At 41.8% G+C, this 17,122-nt stretch overlaps 1 protein-coding gene across 4 annotated transcripts in view; it reads left to right on the top strand.

Moving 5' to 3' along the window:
• TMTC2 (transmembrane O-mannosyltransferase targeting cadherins 2) overlaps nucleotides 1-17,122 on the top strand; it is a 310,935-nt gene that overhangs the window by 229,927 nt on the left and 63,886 nt on the right. For all 4 annotated transcript variants that reach the window (XM_056574417.1, XM_056574419.1, XM_056574416.1 and 1 more), the window contains one exon: nucleotides 6,931-7,052. In XM_056574417.1, coding sequence (XP_056430392.1) covers nucleotides 6,931-7,052 — 122 coding nt within the window. The remainder of the gene's footprint in view (nucleotides 1-6,930; nucleotides 7,053-17,122) is intronic.

The raw sequence follows: 17,122 nt of genomic DNA, 5'->3' as shown, positions 1-17,122 counted from the left end.
GGAGACTCCATTCCCCCCTCCCCTCTGATCCCACCAGGGGGGCACCTCTGTCCCTGGCCCTCTTAGCTGGTTGATTATATGATGGGACCAGAGTGCCCCTTACATCCTGCTGCTTCCAAAAGAGCCTCTGACTTCAAAGGAGATACAAACAAACAGCCAGACCCCCAATAAAATGCAATACACAAACCCACAGTCTGAATGACCTCTAACCCCCAGGTCTTGGATAATACCTCACACACAGTTATAATTTATAATACACATATAGGATTTTAATAATCAGGCCTTGGGCCTGACAATGTCAAAGGAAAAATATGACATGGTAGAAATAATGGAGTCAGGCTGGACGATAACGGGACATTTAACAATCTGGGTTACAGTTTATTCAGAAAGGAAAATTGAAATGGGGGAGAGATTAGCCTTTAGGTAAAGTCCTGTCCAAAGGCCACACTGTGGGAAGAAATGTGTTATGATTTTGTGGAGTCCCTATGGGTAGAAGTATGTGGAGGTAAAAATAATAAAGTACTGATAGGGGTTTTCTATAAGCCGCCAAATATAATAGAAGCAGCAGAAGATCAATTATTGAAGCAGAAAACCAACACAAAGGCATTCTTTACTGTAAGTGCAGTGGACTATGAAACTCTGCCAGGTGAAGTGTTTTTTTTTTTCTTTGTATCCACACCAAAGGGTAATCGGATGAATTTGAAGGACATAAGTGTTTTTCAGGCTCACAAACCACTCTGAACTGCCCAGATGGTACAGGCAGCATTGATTGACTTTAGTCAAATCAGCTAAAGAAAATTTTACCGGTCGAGAAGACAAATCACACACAAGTGTACATATAGACCAAGCCTGAATCTAAACTTTTCTCTTTAGAGCTAAGGACTCACCTTTTATTCTGCCATATAGTGCCTCCATGAGACAATGCTTCTAGGAGATAGTATCCTAGTACTATAGCATATAATGCTGCATGCAACCATTTAGTTTTCTCATAGATTGTGTATAAAAACAACCTCTTTGTGCATTTAACACCTTCAATAACACATTTCTGACATATTGGGGGGGGGGGGGGGGGAGATATATCAAAGCTGTCCTGCATCGATATAGACCAAACTACAGAGGGTTAGGCTGTTCTAGTGTGTGCCTAATTTATGAAAAGACGCAGGGCTCTTCATAAATTCTGCACACGGACTTCAGGATCTATGGTTTAGACTGTATTTAAACCTGCTCCAGCATGGTCTGACATTTCAGCGTATTTTCGCCCCATGCGAATTTTCACTGAAAAGTCGCAGTTGATAAATTCAGCACCAATGCATTTTTCCATCTAAAGTAGCCTAGAATGCATCATGTACTAAAAATCCTATATCGCACGTATTTAGACTGTGACTTTCTGTGTGACAATTTTAGATGGGAAAAACAGTCTAAATCCTTTGATAAATGCCCCCCCCCCCCCCCAATTGTATGTCAATGTGCATTACAAAAGAAACAGTGGCTAATTGTTACGCCTAGCGCTCCGGGTCCCCGCTCCTCCCCGGAGCGCTTACGGCGTCTCTCTCTCCGCAGCGCCCCGGTCGGTCCCGCTGACCGGGAGCGCTGCACTGTCATGGCCGTCGGGGATGCGATTCGCACAGCGGGACGCGCCCGCTCGCGAATCGCATCCCAGGTCACTTACCCGTTCCCGTCCCCTGCTGTCATGTGCTGGCGCGCGCGGCTCCGCTCTCTAGGGCGCGCGCGCGCCAGCTCCCTGAGACTTAAAGGGCCAGTGCACCAATGATTGGTGCCTGGTCCAATTAGCTTAATTGGCTTCCACCTGCTCCCAGACTATATCTGATCTCTGCCCCTGCACTCCCCTGCCGGATCTTGTTGCCTTAGAGCCTAGTGAAAGCGTTACTGTGTTTGTCCATACTGTGTACTTGACCTCCTGCTATTACCTTATTGACTACGATCCTTGCTGCCTGCCCCGACCTTCTGCTACGTCCGACCTTGCTTCTGTCTACTTCCTTGTACCGTGCCTATCTTCAGCAGTCAGAGAGGTTGAGCCGTTGCTAGTGGATACGACCTGGTCACTACCGCCGCAGCAAGACCATCCCGCTTTGCGGCGGGCTCTGGTGAACACCAGTAGTGACTTAGAACCGGTCCACTAGCACGGTCCACGCCAATCCCTCTCTGGCACAGAGGATCCACCTCCTGCCAGCCGGTATCATGACAGTGCAGCGCTCCCGGTCAACTGTCACGATGCCGGCTGGCAGGAGGTGGATCCTCTGTGCCAGAGAGGGATTGGCGTGGACCGTGCTAGTGGACCGGTTCTAAGTCACTACTGGTGTTCACCAGAGCCCGCCGCAAAGCGGGATGGTCTTGCTGCGGCGGTAGTGACCAGGTCGTATCCACTAGCAACGGCTCAACCTCTCTGACTGCTGAAGATAGGCACGGTACAAGGGAGTAGACAGAAGCAAGGTCGGACGTAGCAGAAGGTCGGGGCAGGCAGCAAGGATCGTAGTCAATAAGGTAATAGCAGGAGGTCAAGTACACAGTATGGACAAACACAGTAACGCTTTCACTAGGCTCTAAGGCAACAAGATCCGGCAGGGGAGTGCAGGGGCAGAGATCAGATATAGTCTGGGAGCAGGTGGAAGCCAATTAAGCTAATTGGACCAGCCACCAATCATTGGTGCACTTGCCCTTTAAGTCTCAGGGAGCTGGCGCGCGCGCGCCCTAGAGAGCGGAGCCGCGCGCGCCAGCACATGACAGCAGGGGACGGGAACGGGTAAGTGACCTGGGATGCGATTCGCGAGCGGGCGCGTCCCGCTGTGCGAATCGCATCCCCGACGGCCATGACAGTGCAGCGCTCCCGGTCAGCGGGACCGACCGGGGCGCTGCGGAGAGAGAGACGCCGTAAGCGCTCCGGGGAGGAGCGGGGACCCGGAGCGCTAGGCGTAACACTAATAAAGTATATAATACAGATACCTGTATTCATCAACGTGTAACACGCATTTTTAATGCTCACATTCTTAGTCTAAAGTCTATCTGCGTGTTATAAGCCGATAAACTGTTTCTGACCCTGCAGGAGCCACTGCAGTTCAATGATTTAAAGCGGATGCTTTAAATCAATAAACTGCAGCGGCTTCTGTGGGGCCAGAGTCCAGGTGCCGCTACCCGATTCCCTCCCCCATCCCCGGTTTTATAGTTGCCTGTTCCTGGGGACCGCGCTCCTTCAATCTCTGGCGGCGTCCCATCCTGCACTGTTGCTGTGCACTGCGCAATGATGAGTGACGTCCTCAACACAACGTCACTGTCAGTGGCGCGGCACTCGGTGACAGCTATGGATGCCACCGGAGCCTGGAGGAGCGCGGTCCCCAGGGACAGGAAACTATAAAATCGGGGATGGGGGAGGGAATTGGGCAGTGGCAGAAACAGTTTATCGAGGTATACACACACACACACAGGCACCCTCATTTTAACAAGGATATTTGGGTAAAAAAAAAAATTTTTACCCAAATTTCCTTGGGAAAATGAGGGTGCGTGTTATAGGCCGATGCGTGTTATACCCCGATAAATATGGTAATCTTTTGAGATTTTTTAGCAAGACTATAGCATTCCTATGAGAGTGTCAAATACATTTTACAATATTTTTTGTACAGATAAAGATATTCATATGCAAAATTGCCTCTGTTTCATTTTAATCTTATGTAAACACATTCTGATGCCTACTGTTGTATAGAACAGAAATCCGGTAAATCACATAAGCCATTGCTGGTGCATTTTGTTTAAATACCAGTAGGGTCTGACTTTTTTTTCCCTACTCCCAGCAGTATTGTTATATATTGACTATGATAAGCACACACATAGATTGGGATGAGCTTCTCAGAGCCCCGTCCTTATTACATAATCAATAAATTTGACTTTTATAATTTTTACAGTTGGAAGATTTGTTTTTAAATCCTAAAACTTAACAGTAACTTAATTGAATTTCTATCACCTATTAGTGAGTTCAGAGTAATTTAAGGGGGTCTTATTGGCTCTTGCTTTGGGAACCCTGCATGTTTTTGCATTATACAAATTCATTTCAATGGAAAATGTGCAATACTTAATTGTTCCTGTGGTAGTGGAAAGGGCCACTTGTTTCTAGGTTCCCTCATGGATCAGTAGTGAGAAACAGTCAGCCTATGGTAAAAGGTACAAATAAAGCTAGGTTTTAGGTGCTAAAGGGTTACTCCGATGGAAAACATATTTTTTTTTAGGTCTTTTTAAGTCAACTGGCTCCAGAATGTTAAACAAATTTGTTAATTACTTCTATTAAAAAAAATAATAATAATAATCCTTTCAGTACTTTATCAGCTGTATACTATAGAGGAAATTATTTTCAGGAACTGTCCAGAGAAGGAGAAAATCCCCATAGCAAACCTATGTTGCTCTGGAGAGTTCCTGACACAGACAGAGGTGTCAGCAGAGAGCACTGTGAACAGACAGAAAAGAAATTCAAAAAGAAAATAATTTCCTCTGTAGTATACAGCAGCTGATAAGTACTGGAAGGATTAAGATTTTTTTAAAGAACTAATTTACAAATCTGTTTAACTTTCTGGCACCAGTTCATTTAAAAAAAATGTTTTCCACTGGAGTATCCCTTTAATGCAGAACATCTCAAGTGTACATCATAATGCCACTAAAAAGGTGATGCCTACATATATTTATTTTAAGGACTTATAGTTGGCAAGCTACTACATTCGGGCTATTTCCTACACATATGCGTTTATTTAACTGGATTCAATAACATGGTTTGCTGCACTGTTGAGTGTGGGAAGTGGCCCAAATATAGTACCTGCTGACTACATTTGGGACATTAAAATGCCTGCTGCAGTGTTTGACTTTATATATTGGCATCCCTTTTTTAACAGGGAGGCGGCCTATACCTGGGATGCACTGCATGAATTCAGCATGAACCTAGCCTTAAAAAGAAAAAGAAATGATGGCCTTTGTGGTTTGTCTTTACGGAGTTAAATGTTGGAACCAAGCAGAAATGTAGAGAAATCCATCCAGACATTTCAGCTGTGCTGCTTAATTCACTTTTTTTGTCTAGTTTTCTTCCAGTAAAATCGTACATGATTTTACTGTTTTTTATTTTTTTTTGTATGTGTGTGTGTGGGGGGGGGGGGTTTCAATTGTGAGCCAACTTCCCATTTGTAAATCTAGCTCTAAATCTCCAAAGCTTGTGCATGTTCCAGAGGAAAATAATTCCTTTCTCCATCAATCATAGCAAATTAACAAAATATTTTTGCCAATACAAATCCTCTGGAGAATGTGATCTGGAAGCATTCTAAATAATTTCATTGTTGTTTTTGAAATTGCTCTCTCGGAGGAAATGTAACAATTGACCATAAAGCTTGTGTTGTTTTTGAAGTGTCTCTGACTCGTAATCTTTTACCTATAAACACATAAATCATTTTTTTCTGGTTCATGTATACCTTTTTCTTATTTTTTTTGTAATGTGATCCGCCTTGCTGCTGGTTATTAGTATCACTACCCAACCTGTTAATGGCAATGCAAGGGTTTTATTCATCTGTTCCTGCAGACGAGTAGGATCGGGTTGGTTGCCAGACTGTCAAAACCAGACTGATCTCCTGGAGAGAAGACAGACAACTTAGTGAGAAGTAGCAGACATGCTGTAGAGGTTATGACTACAGCATGGAACTATAGAGGGATTGTTTGTAGTCTGTAACCATGGTGGCACATAGGTCAAAATAGAATAGACACATAATGGTAAAATATTTTTAACTACACTTACTTCATTTATTTAAGATGTATTGAAGCAATAATAAAATTGACCAATATGGTGGTACAAAAAAACCTTTGTACCTGGCGCTGCTACTGGTCAAGGAATGAGGATAAACTACCCTGGTCAAGGAAGGAAGATAAACTACTCCAAAGATACTTCCAAGCAAAATATTAAATAATAAAAAAATTATAAAATACAAGCACAGTGACACGTTTCAGGGGTCACCACTCCCTTCTTCAGATTAAGGTGGTGACCCACGAAAAGCATAATTGTGCCTGTATTTAATTTTTTATTATTATTATTATTTTTATAAATCTTTTATAAATCGTTTGGAAGTATCTCTGGAGTTGTTTCTCCTCCTTCCTTGACTAGACGTAGCAGCACAAGGTACAAGGGTTTTTATGCACCACCATATTGGATATTCTACAGGACCGGCTACCCCTGTCATCCTGTTACCCTCCAGGCTCAGCAGCTACTCAAAGCTCTCAGTACCCCAATATGTAACTGGGGTGATAGGTGCTCTTATCACTCACTTGAGGTGAGTGGCCATCTATCAGAGATGTCAGACCTGTTGGCTTTTTTCTTCTTGGGTAATACACAAGGTGTCTGTGTGCAGTCTCTTTTCTTTTCTTGCATTTACAAATAATAAGATTGGGAAATAAAGGTCAATATAGATTTAAAGGTCACGTGTCTATACCTCCTACTATACCCTGTATGAATGGATTCTGACCAGGTATGTTTTACTTTTAGTATAAAGTTATGTTACTTATTATTTTTATAAGGGATTTCTTTTTATAAGGATTTCTTAAACACACTTTCAAATTCTTCATATTATTTTTGCCTTTAGTTTCTATTCCTATGGGATATATGAACTCCTAGAAAGAAACTGCTTTGCATTGTAAATCTCCCAAATGAGGTTGGCTCAATGCAGAAAGTTCAGACACTACGAAATGTGGTGTATCCCCTTTCAGATTAACTGCAAAGAGAATGAACTTAAGAACTTCCTTCCACCGTTCCCTCCATGACTCAATGTTTTCCCCTCCATATCTTTACTTTCCAGATGGATAAGTGAGTGTCTGCCGCTCCTGTTGGGTACAGTAATATGTTTGAGCCTGAAGTAATTGATACAAGTAATGTTGAACCCTTATCTGATCTTTTAACAGGAGAAGCCTACATGAGGTTAAACAAGGTGTCTGAAGCTGAGCACTGGTACACAGAGTCTCTGAGATCAAAGCCCGACCACATCCCAGCGCATCTTACTTATGGCAAGCTCCTGACCCTTACGGTGAGAAAAGACAATTAACTTGTGACTCCTCGCAGTGCACATCCTTAAGTCGTAACACAAGTGTTTTAGAAAGAAAAAAAAGAAAGAAAATGTGTGTAAAATTATAATGAATTTGCTTTTTACTATGTTGGCTATTTTAGTTTAATTATGCCTAGCATAGCTTTTATGGTAGACTTTTGTTTCTTCCCATTTATGGCTTTTCTGCTTTTCGTGATCAAACGTAGTAAATAGATTATAGAAGGAAGTATATCAAGACCCTTATGAGGAAATCTCTGACTGCTATCCAGCATGTTGTCAGTAATCGGCACATATCAGCACTTTCCTGTAGTTGTTGTACAGCAAACCATAGACATTAGCATGCAGTCCCAATCAAACAGATGTTAGACTCATTAAATGCATTTTAAACAGCTTGTAACATAGGAAGCCCATAGTAATGTCAAATGTAATTACATCAAAAACATGTTCACTGCTCACTTGGACTGTATCACAACACAATTTTGCATATAATTTAATACAGTATATAAATTCTTTTTTTTTTATACAGATTTCCTGTAAGTAAAATGAATATCTGTTTCTGTTTATTAGTAATTGCAGTTTATACAGTGGGTAACCTTTTCCTGGACAGAAAAAAAAAGTAAAATAATAAAAAGATTATATATATTTTTTTTAGTACTACTGCAAGTGTATATGTACTGTAGTATGTGCTTTACTATTAGGAAGAGTTAGTTTCAGATGAATATGTGACCTCTGTTACCTTATACACCAAGTAGGAGGTGTTCTCTGTAGTCCAGTACTGATTTTTAAAATGGCTAAAGTATTACAGCACATAAAAGCTACAATTCAATGCCGAGCTGGAGGTTGACGTTCTATCTCCATTATAATTGCTTGTAACTTACCGTATTTTTTGCCGTATAAGACAAAGTTGGTGCGTCTTATAGGGCAAATACACATTAAAATCCTGACATATCGTGGCGGTCCCTGTGGCCATCAACGGCCGGGACCCGCGGCTAATACAGGACATCACCAATCGCGGTGATGCCCCATATTAACCCTTCAGACGCGGCAATCAAAGCTGACTGCCACGTCTGAAGCTAAAATGAAAATAACCCGGCTGCTCAGTCGGGCTGTTCGGGACCGCCGTGGTGAAATTGCGGCGTCCCGAACAGCTTACAGGACACCGGGAGGGACCTTACCTGCCTCCTCGGTGTCCGATCGGTGAATGATTGTTCCGTGACGGGATCCCCTGCATGGCCGGCACTCTCCTTCGTCGTCATCACATCGTCACGCCGTCCCGTCATCCAATAGGAGTGGCGTGCGTAGCAACGTGATGACGGCGACGGAGAGCAAGGGTCCCGAGCAGCAGAGATGTTCCGGAGCGACGGGGACACCCCGGGGATGCGGTGACAGCGATGGAGGGCGACATCCAGGGCAGCGGTGAGGGGTCCGGAGCGGCGGGGACACATGAGTATTACCTCCTATACCAGTGGTCTTCAACCTGCGGACCTCTAGATGTTGCAAAACCACAACTCCTGGCATGCCCGGACAGCCAACGGCTGTCCGGGCATGCTGGAAGTTGTAGTTTTGCAACATCTGGAGGTCCGCAGGTTGAAGATCACTGTCCTATACTTTACATTGTATTTGGTTCAGAATCTTTTTTTGCTAGATTTTCCACCTTTAAAATTGTGTGCGTCTTATATGCCAGAGCGTCTTCTTTGGTGAAAAATACGGTAGGAAGAACTGTTGCTGTACATTTATATACTCTTGGGCTTGTGCTGCAGTTTATGTCTTTTCTGAAGCAGTACTTTCAGATGGGCACTTTTAACAAACAATACAGTACCACCAAAAAACAGTACAAATCCGTGCACGTGTCAAAATTAAAGGTGTTAGCAATGGAGGCCTAACAGAAAGAAAACAACACATAAGGGTCAAAACACATAATATAATCAGGTCTAAGACCATAACTATGTACAGGTCCCATAGTGACATAAACAGATAGGAGGCCAGTAATAAGAATAGGGAAGAGGCAAGGAAATTTCTATTATTTATAGCAGCTCCTTAATACAGAACAGAGTTGCAGGATTGAATAAAATTAGTTAAAGCTGATTCACGTCGCATAAGTGCAAAATGAAAAAGTCAAGAGAGGGCGAGGCAGGTTTGAGACAATACGGTAGATTAATCCTCAAGGCCCTACACCTAAACGGTAAAGGTCAAAGTCATTCTATAGTTTTCCTATGGGGCCCAAACCTTACTATAGTCATTATGGGGGAGATTTATCAAAACCTGTGCAGAGAAAAAGTTGCCCAGTTTCCCATAGCAACCAATCAGATCGATTCTTTCATTTTTAACAAGGCCTCTGCGAAATTAAAGAAGCGATCTGATTGGTTGATATGGGTAAATTTTCCTTTTAGACAGTTTTTAATAAATCTCCCCCTATGTTTTCCTAGATTCTTAGCTGACCAATTCTTCTAAACTGTAAAGGTCATCCACCTTGCTCGCCCCGGAGGCCAACATTGGTGGTTGGTAGACCACCAAGCAGGGATTTAACAATTTTTTTTATTTAGTAAAAATGCAATTTTAATGTATTTTATTTTATTTTTTTGTGGGGGGAGAGAGATCAATTGTATGCTATTTGCTATTTGCAATTGACGTTGATTGTATTCTTCAGGCCTGTACTATTAAAGTAATAGCTAATTTGTACAGTTTTTATTCGGCTTTACTAGTTAAAAACAAAGAAATACAAACTTTACTTTTCCACCTATGTAGCAGTATAGGGGCTAATTTTTGTGCCATAATCTGTAGCTTTTATCAGTTTCTTTTCCATTTTTTGTGGTATATGATGTGACAAAAAAAAGTTTACACCATTTACTGTGTGATTTCGATAACATTATAATGTATTAGTTTGTACAATTCTTTTCTAGATATCAAAGATTTTTTTTTTTATTAGAAAAATGGAAAAAGGTAGGTGATTTTAAATTTTATAGGCAGTCATGCAATTTCTTATTTAATTAATTGCATTTCTATTGCCCTCAAAAGGCATCTTATTGACAGCCAGTTTGACCCGCGTAACACCAATGATGCCGCATACTACTGTTTAAATACCGCTGTCAGTTTTGACGGCGGCGTCTGAACAGTTAAAATAGCTGGCAGCAGAGCCTGCTTTATGCCGGCTATGGTGTGGCCTGCAGCTGCTGAAAGCAGCAGGGTGCTGTCCGGTATGAAGTCCCAAGCCCACTACATACACCTTTAATGGCCCCATAATGAAAATAAATATCTTGGGTCTTTAACGCCTGAAGGACGTACCGTTACTGGGGTTTGAAGCGTGCTCACGAGCTGAGCACACTTTTAATCCCCAGTGGGTTCCAGCTGCTATCAGCAGACAGGACCCAGGGTTAATGGCGGGCATCACCCAGCAGGCCAATGCCCGGCATTAACCTTTAGACGACGCAATCAAAGTTGATTGCGGCGTCTAAAGTGAAAGTAAAATGATCCCTGCAGCTCAGCGGACCATTGTGATAAGTTTTTTTTTTTTGTTTCGCTGCAGATTTTGTTATTAAATAAGTAATGTCATTACAAAGTACAATTGGTGACACAAAAAACAAGCCCTCATATGGGTCTGTATGTGCAAAATTGAAAGCGTTATGATTTTTAGAAGGGGAGGAGGAAAAAGAAAAATATTTTTTTAAATCAACTAGTGCCAAAAAGGATTAAGATTTTTTTAATAGAAGTAATTTACAAATCTGTTTAACTTTCTGGCACCAGTTGATTTAAAAAAAAATTTTGTACTGGAGTACCCTTTTAAAGGGGTACTCCGGCCCTAAGACATCTTATCCCCTATCCAAAGGATAGGGGATAAGATACCTAGTTGTGGGAGCCCACCGCTGGGGACCCCCTCAATCTTTCATGCAGCACCCCGCTATCCTCCGCCTCCGGAGCGAATTACGATCATGAGGCCAGCCTATCGTGACGTCACGGCTCCGCCACCATGTGACGTCACGCTCCACCCCCTTAATGCAAGCCTATGGGACGGGGTGTGGCGACTGTCTATACTCTGGCTCCGTGATCGTGATTCATCAGACCCGAGCGTTGTTCGCTCAGGGGTGCTGCATAAAAGATTGCGGGGGTCCCCAGCGGTGGAACCCCTGCGATCAGGCATCTTTTCCCCTATCCTTTGTATAGGGGATAAGATGTCTTAGGGCCGGAGTACCGCTTTAAGTACTGTAGTTGCATAGCTGTGGGGGTGGTGTGTCATATAGCATGAAAGTGCCAAAAAGCCACTTTCCTTATTCAGGGCATCTATGAGCTAGGGCAACTAAATGAAACTTTGCCCAAGATTAAGGAATGCTAGGACTTAAGATGACAAAGCCTCATATCCTTTGTCATCTTTGCAATGGTCATACTTTGAAGACAGTGGGGTTTATTTACTAAGAGTGGAGTGTAGGTTTCTTTGTGGGTTTTGGTTTTGAACTAGTATTTTCCCAAGGTATTTACAAAGGTTTCCCTACATTTTGCACTCTTTACAACTGTTCTGATCTGTTTGGCTTTCCTCAGCTCAAATCCACCACATTTTCTGTGGAAACCTTAGTAAATACGTTGGGATTTTTTTAAACTGTCGGGGCCATTCCCCTTTTGTCGGGGCCACGCCCACTTTATCCCGTGGCCACGTCCCCTTTTCGGGGGTTTTCTTTTAAAATGGAGGGTTTTGTCTTTTTGGGTCGCAAATTGTGTCGCAAGGGACGTGCGACACACTTTGGGTGCAAAATCCGACAAAGAGTCAGGATCACGTTAGTAAATAAACCCCAGTATGTGCAGTTGCAGTCTACGTTCTGCACAGAATAGCTCAAAGGCTGTTTGTTTGCACAAGAAGCAAAGTTGTTGGATATATATCAGATACATATTTTTTCAGTGTTTGGTGAGATATATGCCTTTTCCAATAAAAATATATTAATATTTGCGGTCAAGTAATTCCGAAGGATTTGAAAGAAGTCCGTAAGACTTCACAGATTTAATCAAATATCTTGAGGCAACTTGTAACTATAAAGAACACCCTGAATAACGGATTTGTCTTACTGCAGGAGTGCGAGTATACCGGGAAAGCCTATGAGTTCTCCTTCCAGCTCAGTCATTTATTTCCTTCTCGCAATGGAAAGATAGATCTTGTTTAAGGCTTCTAATTGAAGGTCTCCTATTTCTGTGTCACGGCTGAGACTCTCAGTCAATACTGACAGAACCAGGTGCAGTACTGTGTGTTAATATACACGTCTTCACAACAGACTCTGTATAGTATTCTTCTTTATTGCTATTAGAACTAAAGCTTTGCAGACCTTCGCAGATAAGGTTGTCAGAACATGTAGAACTTACAGTACGTAATGTGAACAAGTGAATAGACCAACTTTTCCTGGCGGTCAAACCCTTTTATCAATTGTTTCAATGGTTTTCATTCAGTTGGTTTGATTTTCTGTACTTATTGTTGAAATTGCAGACAAATATCTATGTGCGTTGCATTGCTGATGTGTTTCTTATATATATTTGTACTTAAAAATACTTATTTCAATCTATGAAATTCTATGTATGTATTCGATCTGGTTGAGAGCAGATGTAGGCATTGTGCTGATACAAAACCATCTTAGAGGTGACCTAGATGTATTATATTCATTACCATATAATAGAAAGGTAACAGGAATTATTAACTGAATATAAATTTAAAGGGAACCTATCCCCTTGAAAATGCTGAATAATCTACAGGCATCATGTTATAGAACAGGAGGAGCTGAGCAGATTGATATATAGTTTTGTGGGACAAGGCCAAGTGTAACTAATAATACATTGATCTAAATCTCTTCTCTGGAGTCCAGTAGGCAGTATTAATCATTGACTGACAGCGAAGTATGTAAACGTATACAGGGAAGACTGTCAATCACTGATTAGGACCACCCACTGGACTCCTAAGCTGGGAGCAGAGATTTCAATAAATGTATTACAAGTTATACTGAGTCTTTTTCCACAAAACAAAGTATCGTTCTGTTCAGCTCTTCCTGTTCTGTAACATGATGCCTACAAACATATACGGATTGCTATCTGTGTAGACTAGCGTGAGTGATTATCACACAGCAACCAATCACAGCTCAGCTAACAAGCTCTGGCAAAGTGAAACCTTAGCTGTGATTGGTTCTTTTCTCTAAGACAGTTTGATAAATCTGGTCCACTGACTTTAAAGGGGTACTCCGGTGGGAAAACTTTATTTATTTGTTTTTTTATCAACTGGTGCCATAAAGTTAAACTGATTTGTAAATTACTTCTATTTAAAAAATCTTAATCCTTCCAGTACTTATTAGCTGCTGAATACTACCGAGGAAATTATTTTCTTTTTGGAACACAGTGCTCTCTGATCACGAGCACAGTGCTCTCTGCTGACATCTCTGTCCATTTTAGGAACTGTCCAGAGCAGCATATGTTTGCTATGGGGATTTTCTCCTACTCTGGTCAGTTCTTAAATGGACAGAGATGTCAGCAGAGAGCACTGTGTTTGTGATGTCAGCAGAGAGCACTGTGTTCCAAAAAGAAAATAATTTCCGCTGTAGTATTCAGCAGCTAATAAGTACTGGAAGGATAAAGATTTTTTAATAGAAGTAATTTACAAATCTGTTTAACTTTCTAGCACCAGTTGATTTAAAAAAATAAAATTCCACCGGAGTACCCCTTTAAGCCTAAACACTTTGCATCTGTCAGAAGATCTGGAGGAATATTATAGAGAAGTTGTGCATGATGACCTCTTTTTCTAGAAGCAATGTATTGAAGCAATGACATCTCTGCACCAAAGCACCATAATGTAGTATCTCTTCTGTAGCACTCGGAGCCATATTCCATTAGCCTAAATAAAGTGTGGTATATTACTGTATTTCATTGCTGTCATAACACAACATGTTACAACACTGCCTTATAAAATTGTGCATGGCAGCTTTTCTTAGCATGAAAAGGGGAATAGGGGAGACTAAGAGAGGTCAGATACGGGGCACAGACTGGATTATGTTGAGTTCTACAAGTCCCCACATTTGATGGCGAATACGACGTCACCCACAGAGAGCAAAAACAAAGTAGGGATTTCAGTCCCTTTGCAGATAGGGTTATATTGCATGTGACAATTTTTCTCCATCAGATTGACAAGATAACTACATTACATTTTAGTTACGCTATGGTTTCTCATTCTGTGTCCTCCCATTGACCTTCCCTTTCTCTTTCTACATTATAATAGCCCTCTGACATATTGCCCTAACATAGCCGCACAAATGGACAGGTCACCAGATCAGCTCATTCCTTACTTGCAGATCTAACCCTTATGCTTGTCCTATTGGGATTCGTTTGCTTTGCCACCACCCACTGAAAGTAAAGTACAAATGGGTAAATAAGAGATGAACAATGGTAACAAAAAAGGACCTCAGACCCCTTGTAAAATGACTTTGAATGGCTATCACATGATCACAAGATTGAATGGTTTTCTAAAGCTTAGCCATGGTTTAAACCTTCCAACAGAATTTGTATTATAAAAGGTATACAGTGACTTTAGAATATATTTCCATGCAGGATTTGTGGACCACAGTCATATTTGTAGTGAGACAGTTTATCAGCACAGGGGGTACTCCTCTGGAAAACATTTTCTTTTAAATCAACTGGTACCATAAAGTTAAATATATTTGTAAATTACTTATATTCAAATTGTTTAACCCTTCTACTACTTATCAGCTGCTGTATACTACAGGTATACTTCAGATACATTTGTGAAGTTCTTTCCAGTCTGACCACAGTGCTCTCTGCTGACACCTCTGCCCATGTCAGGAACTGTCCAGAGCAGGAGAGGTTTTCTATGGGGATATGCTTCTAATATGGACAGTTCCTGACACGGACAGAGATGTCAGCAGAGAGCACTGTTGTCAGACTGGAAAGAACTTCACAAATTTCTCTGAAGTATAAAGCAGTTGATAAGCCCTGGAATGATTGGGATTTTATTGGAAGTTATTTACAAATCTGTTTAACTTTCTGGCAACAGTTGATTTAAAAGAAAATGTTTTCCAGTGAAGTGCCCCTTTGAATGCCAGCCTGGCATATATCTAATCACCCTTGGTCCAGCTTTTAGAACCCCTATGGACATCTGATATTATAATGCCAGCCTGGCATATATCTAAACACCCTTGGTCCAGCTTTCAGAACCCCTATGGACAGCTGATATTATAATGCCAGCCTGGCATATATCTAATCACCCTGAGTCCAGCTTTCAGTACCCCTATGGACAGCTGATATTATAATGCCAGCCTGGCATATATCTAATCACCCTGAGTCCAGCTTTCAGTACCCCTATGGACAGCTGATATTATAATGCCAGCCTGGCATATATCTAATCACCCTGAGTCCAGCTTTCAGTACCCCTATGGACAGCTGATATTATAATGCCAGCCTGGCATATATCTAATCACCCTGAGTCCAGCTTTCAGTACCCCTGTGGACAGCTGATATTATAATGCCAGCCTGGCATATATCTAATCACCCTGAGTCCAGCTTTCAGTACCCCTATGGACAGCTGATATTATAATGCCAGCCTGGCATATATCTAAACACCCTCGGTCCAGCTTTTAGAACCCCTATGGACAGCTGATATTATAATGCCAGCCTGGCATATAGCTAATCACCCTGAGTCCAGCTTTCGGACCCCTGTGGACAGCTGATATTATAATGCCAGCCTGGCATATAGCTACTCACCTCAGAACTCCGGTGGACAGCGCATGGCAATTGATTTCTCCTGCAGCAACAGGGAGAATTTTACAAAGCTTTCTACTCAACTAACTGCTTATATGGCACTCCTCACTGGCCCTAACATATCCATTAAACAGTCACATATTGTCAGAATATTTGAACCTATGCCCTGCCCTATAGAACAAAATGGGGCTATTTTGTGCCATAAACCTGGTTTAGCTCCTGATGGAGTGAAACATGTTGGCAGGGCATATGTCTTTTAAATACACTCACATACACCAGCTTTAGCTTATGTAGTGTGCAGCTACCAAAAGCATTTGTGTAATGAGGAACAGTTGGTGGCCAATTGCTGTATGTTATACCAATATTCATATTCCTTCCTGTTCTCTACTCATATATAACAAATCTATGGTGTATTGCCATACCCTGTAACATATACTTGCCTTCCTTTTGAGTGTGAAAGGTTAATTATTGGGGGGGTATTTGTAGCTCTACAGGCCAATTGTGTTTTTTTATATCGATCTCGATCATTATCTCCCTCTCTATCGGGGGGTATTTTCGTTAGCATTTTTCTGGAAGAAGCAGCCTGCATGTCCCTGGCTGCTGATAATTGCCAGGACCTGTCGTGCATGATGAGAGCACTGCTCTGGAGCTTGCGTCATGTACAGGATATAAATGTACGTCCTGGTGCATTAAAGGGGTATTCCAGGATTTTTTTTTATTTGACTATCCTACAGGGGCTGTAAAGTTAGTGTAGTTCATAATATAGTGTCTGTACCTGTGTGTGACTGTTTTCTCACAATTCTTCTGTGATTTTCACTCCAATATTTATTTTTACCAGCATACAAAATGACTGTTGTCTCAGATTTTTCCCAGCTTGCAATGCGGCCGAGACCTGACTCACTAGTCAGCTGATGACAGGGAGCATGTCTGCTTCAATGGGTTGAGCGATCACTTGGTGGGAGAGAGATCTATCTGCAACTAATGCAACAGCTGTAGGCACCCTGATTGAAAACCACAGGTCTTTTGTTTCAATGGGTGGGGTGGCTGATGTGTGGGAGAGAGGAAAATGGAATTGTGGGATTTGTAGTCAAAAAAAGAAAAGTCAAGCAGGAAATACCAGTTCACAAAAATCTAGCCACAGTGTTATGGTAATCTCATGACATAGCCATTTTGCCCCAAGACAAGCGCAGATACCTCCTAAGCATGTCCATTACTGTCTGCCAGGTACGTACTAAAATCACCTTATGGTGGATAACCCCTTTTAAGTACCATCACATCAGGAGGTACATTTACGTCCATTGTTCTCAAGGGGTTAATATTGCCAT

The sequence above is a fragment of the Hyla sarda genome, chromosome 4 (genome assembly GCF_029499605.1).
Source record: "Hyla sarda isolate aHylSar1 chromosome 4, aHylSar1.hap1, whole genome shotgun sequence".
NCBI classification, from domain to species: Eukaryota; Metazoa; Chordata; class Amphibia; order Anura; family Hylidae; genus Hyla; species Hyla sarda.
Note: the sequence above shows the minus strand (reverse complement) of the source record. Positions and strands in the feature narration are given on the sequence as shown.